Genomic DNA, 11,553 nt, shown 5'->3' with positions numbered 1-11,553 from the left:
GCGATCGCGGTGTGGAGGCGGTGGGGAGTCGCGGCGGAGCTCGGAGGACAACGGAATCTAGGATGACCTTGATATCAAATACATGAAATCGAGAGGGATGGGTGACCGAAGCTCTCAGTCACGAAGTGAACTGCAGCTGGCCTTCTTGCAGCTGTATGCTGTATGGCTGGCGGAAGTGCACCCTGCGCGGGAACGTGGTGGAGGTTGTGCTTGGCGGGAAAGCCATCCGCGCTAAAGGGTCTTCCAGTCCGTCTAAACTCCGTTTGGTAACGACAATCCATGCTTTGATGAAGTTCACTCCGCTACCCGCAAACCCACAAGTCTACAACCCCCGAAGCACTAAAACTTTAGTTCGTTCGAACTCAAATGGTACCTCGACGGCATGCATCATATTATGGATCAAACTTGAAAAGAAAACCAGAGATGAGGTCCTTCACAGAGCCTCATACCATGTGTCGCCACAGAAAGATCACAATTCTGCCTAAGATTCAAATGCAAGCATTGATACATTTCACTCTAGATTCAAGCGGTTGTTGCATTCGATTTCATTTTCCTATTTGGATGAATTGATTATCATTGCATTCGAATCCCTTGACATCTTCAGTGGGCAATTCAAGCTCCTGAATTTCAAGATGATCATGCAGAATACCCATAACGCCAGTCCCACGCCGCCGATGCTAACACGTTCCCGAAGACTACTCCATTGCAGAGATGCAGATAGAAATTAATCTATTTCTTGGTGGTGAAGTCGGTCTCGAGAGAAGACTCGGCATTGCTGCTGGTGCGACCGCAAGTGCACGAACCTTTGACATGGTTAGTACTGCATCGTTCAAGTACATCCTAAGTTTAGCAGGAATCCATACCCTCAGCGCGCTTTCCGCACACACAAGTGCTGGCTGGGAGCTTGTTCTCAGTAGCAGATTTAGTGCAATCTAGTTACGTCATTAGCATCCAGCTTCAGTTGTTTCATCATGGTCAAAACATACTGCACTGGAGAGCTGGCTGCTTGCCGCAAGAGCAGGTTGCCTCCTTGGCACATACGCACTCGCCAGTGGTTTGTCGTCCGCAGCAAGTCATGGTGAAAGTAGTCTTTGAAAGAGACAGTTGATACCCAAAGGTAAGAGTGGATAGGCGCGATGTAGAGAGAATGTTGAAGATTGAGTGAAGTACTTTAAGGTACTTTATGATTGTTGGTTGTTGATGGGATTGAGAGGATTGAAGAAGAAAACTTCGAGAGAGAAGAGCCTCCTCTTTATATTCATTTTGACTTCATCTTTCACTGGTTCTTCCAATACCGGACAGCTGGAGCATCGATGCTGATTTGGTCACGTGGCCGCCTTCAGCAGCCAATCACAGCAATTCGATTTCCAATAATGTGCAACAATCGCCCCCCGAGAAGCTCGGAACACCACCGTGATGATTCACGTTAATTGCCATGTTTTCTATTTGCTCGTTGGTTATCTGGCATTGCTGTAGTAAGATAATCCTTCCCGTTTGTATGCATCGGTGGAGTGAGGCTACCTCGTAAATGTGGCGTCGTGCAACCTTCCGTGCATAAATCGTCATCTGGAACATTTACTCTGCATGCAGGCACATACATATCAGGTGATGAAAGCATAGCAAGAGATCCCCGCCATTTCTTCGTGTTCATAACAATAACTTTTGGTAATTCCTGTCTGGTTATCGATATACCAGGTACCGACTAAAATCTAAGACTATGGAGTTTCGATCTTGCTAGCTAGCTCGCCCTGAAGAGAGCCTATTTTATCTTTCCAAGAGATTTCCACCAGTTCTCCCTAAGGTATTATTAGCTATGTTCAATCGGGTTTTTTATTCGTCCGAGGACAACACTTACTCCATTGTTCGTAAGTCCATGCAGAAGCACAAGTGCATTCTGATGATCCCTTCTCAAGCCTTCTGCCTGACTACCCTCACCCTTTCCTTCCAGAACGAATTCCTTGAGAGCATCGAAGAGCCCTTCGTCGGCATTGAACTCTTCTATCACAAGGCGGGCACCATCTTCGGTCTGCGCCAAAAGCCCTAGGCCCAGAAGTCCCTCGGACCGAGCTTCTGCGAAAAATCGTTGACGAACGAGTCTTGCTACTGGTCGTGCCAGAAGCGGTGTTTGGAATACTTGACTTGTGATTGCCTCAAGGTTGTCGTTTGAGGTCTGATTCTGCCTGAGAAATCTTAATATGGCCACAATAGTCCGTCCGATCTCGATCATCGCATTCTTCATTGATGTACTGGGAACTGGTCCTGAGGGGACAAGAGCTTGACTGGCGACGTGGTATAGAATTGTCGTTGGCGATGGAACTTCCACATCACCAACCTTTGCCGGGACGATGTCCTCAGGAAGAGCCATGGTCACTACTTTTGTGATGTTTTCCACATTGTTAGAGACAAGCTTTCCCAGAATCGCAGCCGCCTCGCCCCGAGTGGATGGGTCCGCGATGACAAGAAGACGGCAGCAGGTCTCAATAAAGCCAACTTCTGCAAGTACTGCCCGATTCAGTTCCGGGTAGGCTAAATGCCGTACGAAGCCAGCGGCTGCATAAGTCAGCGCAGGCGGTTCTGGGGAGTCGAGCAGTTCAAGCAGGGGAACGTGCAATTCCTCGTCTTTGACCATCGATATGCAGGTTGCGTCGGACGTAGCGAGGTTTCCAAGCATGACACAGGCGCACACTGCCGAAGGCAATGCTGGTGACCGACGTAATTGGGTGCTTAGCCTGCGGAGCATTGGGCTTTGGACACTGAAATTGCTGACAAACGAATCCGACGCTGATATTGCAGATAATGAGTTCACCAACTGTACCATCAGAACAACCTCAGCTTCACGGTCAGACTCTTCTTCGGGATCGGTGTGCACGCTTAGGCTTTGAAAAACATCCGATATCTCATCGGGCTCAAGTCGCCCTTCGTAGTCAAACAGTAACTCAACCAATTGGTTGATCGTACCAGGTTTGGTAAGCTTTTGGTGAAATGTCGGAAATTGGAGATAATGCGCCAGAACAGCGACTTGATCGTGATAGTTGTCCTCGTCGTACTGAAGCGTGACCTTCAGAAGGTCTTCGAAAGTTTCCACGGACACATCATCTTCAACTTGCGTGGTCGTGAGCTTCTCTGTAGTCCACCCGATTAGATCAGTGGCATAATCTGTAGCCTCTTCTGGAATTTTGCCTAATGCCAGCAGTTTCGCGACGATGCTGTCGAGTCTGACTGTAGCAGCCTGAGTTTGCGCCGCATCTGTCTAAGTTAATGAGTGGCATACAATGGCACATGTATCTTTACATACCATACTCGTTGCAAAGATTCAAAAGTACTGCAAGAGCAGTCACGGTCAGCGGCGGTTGGCCCAGAAAGCCGACAAGAGCGTCGAACTTGGACAATACTAGCTCTCTGATCTCATCTTGCGAGTCTGTTAGTCTAGTCGCAAGCTGAAAGGACTCAGGCGTACCATTATCAGCAACAGAATTACCAACCACCCTTAGATATTGTTTTGCTAACGCTGTAGCTGTAGATGCGGGATTGAGTTGTTGCAAAATGTAGTCCAGAATGCCGGACGACCGATACGGTTTCTGCCATGCTCCTGGTCACAGTTATGATTCGATCTGCTCATCCTGGTTCCATAGTTGGTGCCTTACGTTGCGTCCCTACAGCGGTTCCGAGAAGCTGAATAGCATTTTCAGCAGACTCAAGATCCTCCTGCTTGATGAAACCATCTACAAGGCCAACTACTTCGCTTAGATGATGGCCATCATTAGCAGGATCCTGTTCGAGGTATGTTGTAAGTTCGCCTATAAACTGCTTGGCATTACTGCTGAAATAGGGCATTTTGGGTGTAAGAAGGTAGATCCGGCTGCGCTCCGCTAGTCTCTCACTGATATTTAAGGAAACATCTTGATATTCTAATCAAAGTCAAAGATGAGAAATTTCGGATAGGCGTGATATTCTCCAGAGCTTATTTTCAGGTTGCAATAACGGTCTAACCTTGCATGGAAATATTGTCGACTTTGGAGCCCAACGAATGGATTCTGCAAGGTCGAGACCGGATTTTCGGCGTTGCAGTGCTGCAAGATGCTTGCATGTAGCTATACCTAATTCAATGGGTGAGTGTGAAATCGCATCAGCAAGGTAGCATTGCTGTTTATGAACGGCTCGGACCGTTCAGGTAGCGAAGCGGGTGATCACGTGTGCTGGCTAATGATGGGCAATACGGTTCTTGGCATGTTCTGTCTCTCAAAAGCTCAACGTACACGACAACAGTGGGGAAACGAAGCAATACACACTCCTTTAGATTTCCATTGTTTACGATCGAATCAGCTCGAACCGGCAAGATGACACGCGCTCAGCAAACCATTTCCATTGCTCTCCTCCTCTCTTCTGTTAGTCGCTATTCCTAGGCTTCTCCGTTCATCATCCCTGACTGTTTGCAGCTATACCTGGCCGTATTCCTCGAGATCGTCTCTTTGCCCGAAAAGATTCAGACTGAGATAATTCCTGTGGTTAGTAATATTCGTTTTGCATGAAACGATCTTGCTAAAGATATTGCCAGATCCCGTTCTGGGCTCTCGTGTCCTTTGGTTCATACCTCCTATTCAAGCTCGGCTTGGGTGTTTTCACCTTCAACGATGTCCCCGAGGCGTACAAGGAATTGATGGCAGAAATTCAGGAGGCACGAACTGATCTGCGTGCCAAGGGTGTTGATGTCGGAGAAGATTGAGGATTCAAACAATTGGCGTGGTGATATACAGAGGCGTGGCGGCATCAACCATCGCGCCCGGTTCAATGATCACGCACTAAGCTCGACGGGTTCTGGAGGTTGCGATTACGGTCAGAGGCAATTAGCCCTGTCATTTCTCCTGTACAGCACCATCTCTTCTTGTCCAGCGATCTATGCGTATGTTTGCTCTTGAGGCGGAATATAACGTTCTAATTACTGAGGGCCTGTTCCTCTTGGTGCTTCTGCCGTAGCTTCTTCTCTGTTCTCATGAACTCTCTAATACCCACTGGGATATCATCAAATAGTTTATCCTGCGATACTTCCGGCGCCCAATTGGTCTCACTGCCACCTCCATCATCGTCCATGCTTATAAGCACGTGTGAAGGTGCTCCAACCTTGACGTTCTTAGCACCGGTCTGCTTTTCCTTTCTCTGGGCCTGCAAGGCCAGGCGTGCTTCCGCACTCTTAGCAGCCCATTCCTCCATGTCGTCGCGGTACATATCCCAAACACAGTTCACACACCCTGACATGCAGCAATTGTCTGGCTCGGTCGGCCGTGGTGGCACTAACACCCCCGCGATCTCCTGTGATTTTGCGTCGATCGCCGCCTTACGTTCTCCTGGCCCTGCGAGCTTCGATCCGAATACGATACGGGCTTTTTCTATAGTCTCTTCTTTCGTAGTCTTAGGAAGTGACTCAGGCAATGGTGGTTCCGGGACTGTGCGGGTCGCGGGTGCTACGCTTCTCAACGGATTGTACAGAAGTTCTATGGTGCAGTTCAGTATGAATGCTTCTTCTATCCACAAGCTCTTGCCACTATGTAGTGATGACAAACCTGCATAGAAACCAGTGATCGGCCTGGCTTGTTCGCCAGGAGCAGCAATATAACCCTTGTATCGGCGCTGTATCCGATTACTTCCCTGTAGTCCCATTCTTTGAGTTCTTGTGGGAGCCAGACTTTGGCTCCATTGTTTGTAACATGAAGCGCACAGTTGGCGGCGCAAATCTAACGGCAGAGCGGAAGGCATAATTCTAGGTGTGACTGGCGGTTGGTGGAAGTGGGTATATAGCTGTGAAAGAGCGACTCAAAAAAAATAGTGTTTGAACTTTAAAGCATGTTTTCGTGCGTCAAGTCTAGAACAAGTGCGATCAGGCAATGGGAGTGTGACTGAGGAGGAACGGGTTCTAGTGAGGTGGGTGAACGGCAAAGATATTGGCAATATGAAGTCATTCTCTCTTCCTTGGTCGGCAAAAATTACCCCCCAAATCCCGACCCTCGGCCTTCGCATCAGCACCACGCGAAACACCCAGGACGCGTCAAACACCACCCCCATTTGTACCACCAAATTACAGATACCACTACAAAGAGCTTTACAGACACCAATGCGTTCCTTGGAATTTCGCATGTCCGCGACACGTCTGAGGACCTGAAAATCTGCTTTCGACTTTGTCAAACCATAAAGAAATTGCGACCACCATGGATCAGCCTGCAAGAAAGAGAAGGAAGACAGCCTCGCCAGGGCAATCGGAGCGCGAATCGAGTCCACTGAAGAAACCTCCCCGCCGACCATCTTTTGCGTCGCCTACGAAAGCGAGCATTTCCCGCTTCAATCCGAGCCTCCTCCCCGCGCGTGCCACATCGCCTGGCAAAGCAGCATCTAGACCAAGTAGTCGCGGCGAGATCTTGAACAGAGGGAAAAGAGCGCGTGATTTTATCTTGGGAGGGAATGAATCTCAGGAGGAATCTGCACAGGGTATCAGACAATCAATTGCTGGCGCAAACGAACGCGCGAATGCGCCGGGAGATCTCACACCTCGCGCGCACCGAATCACACGTACTGGAGATACAACCAAGGGCCGCGACAGAGCTTTGATAAATGAGGATGAGGACCTACCATCTTCGCCTGCCCGGCAGGTGGAGAGTGAGGATCGACCGCGTCGTGGCGTTCTCTTTTCATCTCCAAGCAAACGACCGACGCGGAAACGGCAATTTGGCAAGGCTGTGCCACAGGGCATTGATTCACAAGCAGCTACTCCATTACCCAGGTCCTCCCCGGTTGTAGAGGGTTCCAATGATGCATCTGTAGAGATGGAGGATACGAGGCAGGATGATACGGCTAAGGAGAGAACAACGCCAGATCCTGAGGAAGAAAGCAGGAAGCATGAAAGAGAAACATTACTGCGCGAGTTGAAAGGCCTACAGGATGACATTGGCTGGTGTCGGAACAAGATTGAGCGTTATCAGGAGTCGATCCCCGAAGTCATGGATCAAGCCGAGCGCGATGCTTTGATCTCCTTTATCAACAAACTGGACGAAGCACGCGACGAAGACGAGACATCGAAACCTCCCCTTGTCTCCGACCTTCTATCATCATTCCTCCCTTTTACCGCACAACCTGTATTGGCTCCGCCCCCTGACCCGGACTCAGAGCAACCAATCCCTTCTCACCAACCGGTGGACCTCGACAACCCTTTGCCATATCTCCAAATGTTCACGCCAATGACCATTACCCACCGGACGAAGCTTGCAGCTACATATAAGCCTGGCTCGGGGTCACAAACCGTATATCAAAAGCACGAAATCAACCTCGTAGGACCTTTGAAGCTGCTCAATGCGTCTATCGAGGCGACTGTAGATACTGCCACCCACACAGTCGCCAAGCTCCAGGTGACAGGCCTCTCACAATGGGCAGACCACGAACTCGGAACGTTCATACGCGAGAAGGCCCAATCGAAGGACATCAGCACGGCTTGCTGGGCGATTGGATCGTACTGGGAGATTGCCAAAAAGCGAGCTGAATACCGATACAAATGCGCGACCGCGTTCAAGCATCTCACGCCGGGAAATGCAGGCGAAGACACTGAAAACATGATATTGTCGAGTGCGAAACCGACATCGTCAAACATGTCGCGGAGGGATCTCAACAAGCACTTGGGTCGAGATGTAGTTGTGCTCGAAGACCGGCATATACTGCTGAAGATTACGTGGCGAATTGTGTTCGACTGTACAGGAGAAGCGGAGTCGGAAATCAACATCGAACCTGCTTTTCCTCGAGTTTGTAAGTTACTACTCTCGTATATCTCCTTCGTGGTCCCGGTTTTTAACGAATCAAACAGGGACAGAAACAGACGAAGGACAGAACTTGAAGATGGTGCCGAAGACATTCAATGCTCTGGTGCAACGGAGCGGCGTCTTCGAAGCAACGAAGACCATAGCGGCACTTCTCTTCTCCGAGTAGTCCTCGGAACTTGTTGAATCGAAAGAACTTTTTGGCAACATATCTTCAACACACTGCGACCCAGGATGGTTCAAGAGATGCACATTGTTACGAGAATAGGGACTGGAACTGGAACTGGGACATGGCGTTCATTTGATACCCCAAACACACGACGATTTATGACATTAGCTTCCACAACCTCAATTGATTTTGTATAACGAGACCTCCATCTCATATCTCCCTCTCATCGGCGTGAAGTCCATATCAGTATAAGATGGTCTGCGGACGAAGTCTACCACGCTTGCTACCTCCCCAATGAGTAAACCCCCGTCCGGTAAACCAATTCACCCCCATCAATAGCAACCCCTTGAGACAATGCCACTCCATCCAGTCACATTTCCAGTACCGCGCTCATCAAGGCAGCAGCACAGCTCTTGGCATCCCCGCTACCCGTCGCGCGCTACCGAAAGGGCGGAAGTGATGACTCCCAAACGTCTCCGTACCGAAACTCAGCCTCACGCCTCACAGCTAACAAGCCACCACGAAACATCGGGCTCGTCAACTTTTTCAGCTGGCAAAGCCAGTTCTTCGGTGATTGCTATGTCTTTTTGACAGAAAGTGCCCATTTTCTTTACGGCTAGAATTGCAAATAATACCCAGGACCACAGAAGAAGTGAATTCGGTTCAAGTTAGACAGGTAGGTTGACACGCACGTGCGGTAGAAGGGCGCATGTTGTTAGTCGGGACAATAGATAATTGACTCTTTCCCACGCGCAGAGACTCAACAAAAAGAACAACCAACTTCAACTTTGGAATACGACTATAACTATAACTATAACAACGACCCCTACATACAATCAATCATCAACTTTAATCCAAAAAAACACGACATCCTCAACAGCTTCCCCCACGATACCAGACATCACATCCAATGCAATCAAACACAATAGAAAGAACAACAGACAACCCAGCAACCTACCAACAATGCCACCGAAAGCCCACCTCCCAAAAAGACTCGCAGACCCCTCTACCACCACCACCATGCCATCGAAGAGAGTAACAACACGCTCCATGACCAGCACATCCCTCCGCCCACAAACCTCGACCACCACTGGCAGCGCATCGACCGCGAAATCCACAGTCAAGATGCCGAAAAACGTGGCGTCGAATTTGGCAGCAGCGGCGGCGGTGTCATCTTCCGCGGAGACGAAAGGGGAGCAGAAGGGAAAGGGAGAGGATGAGGGACCGATGTATTTCTGGCGGCCGCACGAGCGGTACGGGTACATGGGTCAGTGGTACGAGAGCGAGTGGGAGGTCGATGGGGCGACGTACGCGACGGCGGAGATGTGGATGATGGTTGGGAAGGCGAGGTTGTTTGGTGATGAGGTTAGTTTTACTTTCTAATCTCTTACAGCTTTTCCTTTCTCCTTTTTGGGAGTGGCGGGTTCTTTTGCGAGGGAGGGGTGACGAGGGTGCAATGGAGACTGACGAGAAGGATAGGACATTGCGAGACAAATACTATCGACGACAGATCCGAAGCTACACAGGGCGCTGGGTCGGCAGGTCGAGAGGTTCGACGAGAAGGTGTGGAATAAGGAGAAGTATCGGATCGTGGTGGAGGGGAACTATCTAAAGTTCACGAAGAGTAAAGATGCAGACGAGCTGAGGAAGATGCTGCTGGCTACTGGGGATAGGGAGCTGGTGGAGGCGAGTCCTAGGGATAGGATTTGGGGGATTGGGTTTGGGGAGAAGAATGCGGGGAAGAATAGGTGAGTATTCTTTGTGTTTTGAGGATTTCATTTGGTTAGTAGGAGAGATACTAATGTTCTGTGCGTTTGGATAGGTATCGATGGGGTCTGAATTTGTTAGGCAAGGCTCTTATGGATGTTAGGAAGAGACTGCGAGAGGAAGACACGGAGACGGAGAAAAAGCAGGGTGAGGTGACCGGACAATCGTAGCGGTCATGTCATCTTTCACAATGAAGAGTGGAAGTGTGCAGATACATCATTAGATTGTTTCAAAGGGTGATGAGAAGAGGAGATTCATTACTTAAATCATTGCAATAGTTGGGTATCGAACATTGGAAGTTAAAAGAATGGGTATCAGAGAATGAAATGTCATCAGAGAATGGAACAACATGTGAGCTTAGCAGGCGCGGAACGCCGCGGTGGGATGAAGTACGTATCGGAATCGATCCAAGGCCAAAACAGTAAATCAGGGTGATCTTGGGCGAGGCTCTGAGGCACTCTTTCTTCCAAATCATCGATGTCTTCGGGAAGCGGAAGAAGATTGCTGTGCGTTAGGTACTGTTTGAGACGGTTCTTCTCATTATCGATCCGCCGTGCAGTCCAGAGACGTACTTCGGGACTCATGCGGTGCTTGTTCTTCACAGTCCACGGCCGCAATCGTTTTTGGCGGGCACGCCCTGAACGAGTGAATATCAGATCCTGATCCATGTAGAGCGAAGCAACAGCGTCAAGCTCTTTGTCATAGACACGATGCTGGGCGGAGAAGTCATTGATGGGGCCAATCCAGAGCTGCTGGCGGCAGAAGAGGTTGAGTGTCTTTCGCCAATTGAAAGAGATCTCTCGTCTCTCGCAGTCTATGGTCAGACCCACGAGATCTGTATCATCCACAATATCCCATATTTTGATGTAGAACGGGGGTCGATCGCCTCGGGCGATGCCTGTCATGTCGCCAACGTTCAGCAAGTAATCGTCCTTTTCGCCTATTAAGAGAGTGTTTCTAAGATATTCATGCTCTTGCTCCCATAGAGGTCGGCCGGCATCGCTGCTGCTCTTGTTGTGAATGATTGGCCTCTGTCGGTGCACCTCCTCGCAGTATCTTTCGATGAATGGTACCCAGCCATGCAGAGATCCGGTCATACGACAGCGTGGCAATTTATTATATGCCCGTTGCTGGAAGACGGCGCGCAGGCCATGACGCTCGAGACGATCGAACACCATGGGAACATGGACATAGTGATACTCTGGACCGCTGATTGTGTGGATGTCACTATAAAAAAGGTCAATGAGTACACCGGGGAGGACGCGGTGAGCGAAGAATTCGTCGACGCAATCGCGCAGGAACTGGGAGACGTTTCGACATGTGGACCAAAGAAAGAGGTCGTCGTCGACCTGGGCGAATACAAGCAACCAGATGTCAATGGGTAGGGACGGGGCGTATTTGGTCATGCTGGTAGATATATTGGATTGATAGCGGTGGCTGACTAGGTACTATGGAACGCTGGCGGAACCAGGCAGTTGGGATATTGACATGACGGATAGCTACCTAGGTACGAGTACGAGGAATGTGTGGGGTGGGATGGTGGCAGAAGCGGGGGCGGAAGGATCTGACTGCAGATGTATTATGCAGTTCAGGAGGCTGAGACGTCCAATATCAAAGCGGAGGAAGGTAGGAAGAGGGCAATAAAAAGAAGGTAATTATGTATTGAGGATGAGGAGGCGAGGTGAGGTGGTGATGATGATATTATCCGCTGAACAACATGACATGCAATAATGTATGACGATACCTTGTATGTCTTAACGTGTACACAGTAAGTGACATGGAAGGAAGCTAAGAGGGCAAGGGGGCCAATCATTCGATCAATTG

The 11,553-nt window shown here is 49.5% G+C and overlaps 7 protein-coding genes across 7 annotated transcripts; 3 read left to right on the top strand and 4 right to left on the bottom strand.

Annotated features, from left to right (window-relative positions):
- Window positions 1–379: 379 nt before the first annotated feature.
- Window positions 380–1,203, bottom strand: BU24DRAFT_422540 (uncharacterized protein). The gene is made up of 3 exons (XM_033528008.1): window positions 987–1,203; window positions 864–932; window positions 380–803 (listed from the first exon to the last, which is right to left on the bottom strand). The coding sequence occupies exons 1-3, from the start codon at window positions 1,075–1,077 to the stop codon at window positions 730–732; spliced, it is 234 nt and encodes a 77-aa protein (XP_033384527.1). The 5' UTR covers window positions 1,078–1,203; the 3' UTR covers window positions 380–729.
- A 442-nt stretch (window positions 1,204–1,645) lies between these two features.
- Window positions 1,646–4,121, bottom strand: BU24DRAFT_422539 (ARM repeat-containing protein). The gene is made up of 5 exons (XM_033528007.1): window positions 3,645–4,121; window positions 3,458–3,589; window positions 3,296–3,409; window positions 1,856–3,246; window positions 1,646–1,796 (listed from the first exon to the last, which is right to left on the bottom strand). Exons 1-5 carry the CDS (start codon window positions 3,832–3,834, stop codon window positions 1,716–1,718), a joined length of 1,908 nt encoding a protein of 635 aa, XP_033384526.1. The 5' UTR covers window positions 3,835–4,121; the 3' UTR covers window positions 1,646–1,715.
- A 216-nt stretch (window positions 4,122–4,337) lies between these two features.
- On the top strand, window positions 4,338–4,723 carry BU24DRAFT_462370 (dolichol phosphate mannosyltransferas-like protein subunit 3; the record flags this gene model as incomplete). The annotated part of the gene is made up of 3 exons (XM_033531996.1): window positions 4,338–4,385; window positions 4,437–4,505; window positions 4,556–4,723. 3 exons carry the CDS (start codon window positions 4,338–4,340, stop codon window positions 4,721–4,723), a joined length of 285 nt encoding a protein of 94 aa, XP_033384525.1.
- Window positions 4,724–4,828: 105 nt separating this feature from the next.
- On the bottom strand, window positions 4,829–5,954 carry BU24DRAFT_196287 (uncharacterized protein). The gene has a single exon (XM_033521758.1). It carries the CDS (start codon window positions 5,749–5,751, stop codon window positions 4,933–4,935), a length of 819 nt encoding a protein of 272 aa, XP_033384524.1. The 5' UTR covers window positions 5,752–5,954; the 3' UTR covers window positions 4,829–4,932.
- An 84-nt stretch (window positions 5,955–6,038) lies between these two features.
- BU24DRAFT_450763 (uncharacterized protein) lies at window positions 6,039–8,163 on the top strand. The gene is made up of 2 exons (XM_033531051.1): window positions 6,039–7,782; window positions 7,841–8,163. The coding sequence occupies exons 1-2, from the start codon at window positions 6,201–6,203 to the stop codon at window positions 7,960–7,962; spliced, it is 1,704 nt and encodes a 567-aa protein (XP_033384523.1). The 5' UTR covers window positions 6,039–6,200; the 3' UTR covers window positions 7,963–8,163.
- A 616-nt stretch (window positions 8,164–8,779) lies between these two features.
- On the top strand, window positions 8,780–9,980 carry BU24DRAFT_195480 (DUF1768-domain-containing protein). Its single transcript, XM_033521754.1, has 3 exons — window positions 8,780–9,327; window positions 9,442–9,710; window positions 9,785–9,980. Exons 1-3 carry the CDS (start codon window positions 8,926–8,928, stop codon window positions 9,897–9,899), a joined length of 786 nt encoding a protein of 261 aa, XP_033384522.1. The 5' UTR covers window positions 8,780–8,925; the 3' UTR covers window positions 9,900–9,980.
- Window positions 9,981–10,061: 81 nt separating this feature from the next.
- On the bottom strand, window positions 10,062–11,135 carry BU24DRAFT_409321 (uncharacterized protein; the record flags this gene model as incomplete). Its single annotated transcript, XM_033525912.1, has 1 exon — window positions 10,062–11,135. The coding sequence occupies one exon, from the start codon at window positions 11,133–11,135 to the stop codon at window positions 10,062–10,064; it is 1,074 nt and encodes a 357-aa protein (XP_033384521.1).
- Window positions 11,136–11,553: the final 418 nt, after the last annotated feature.

This window comes from Aaosphaeria arxii (genome assembly GCF_010015735.1).
Source record: "Aaosphaeria arxii CBS 175.79 unplaced genomic scaffold BU24scaffold_4, whole genome shotgun sequence".
Lineage (NCBI taxonomy): Eukaryota > Fungi > Ascomycota > Dothideomycetes > Pleosporales > Aaosphaeria > Aaosphaeria arxii.
This window is presented reverse-complemented; position numbering and strand designations above follow the sequence as displayed.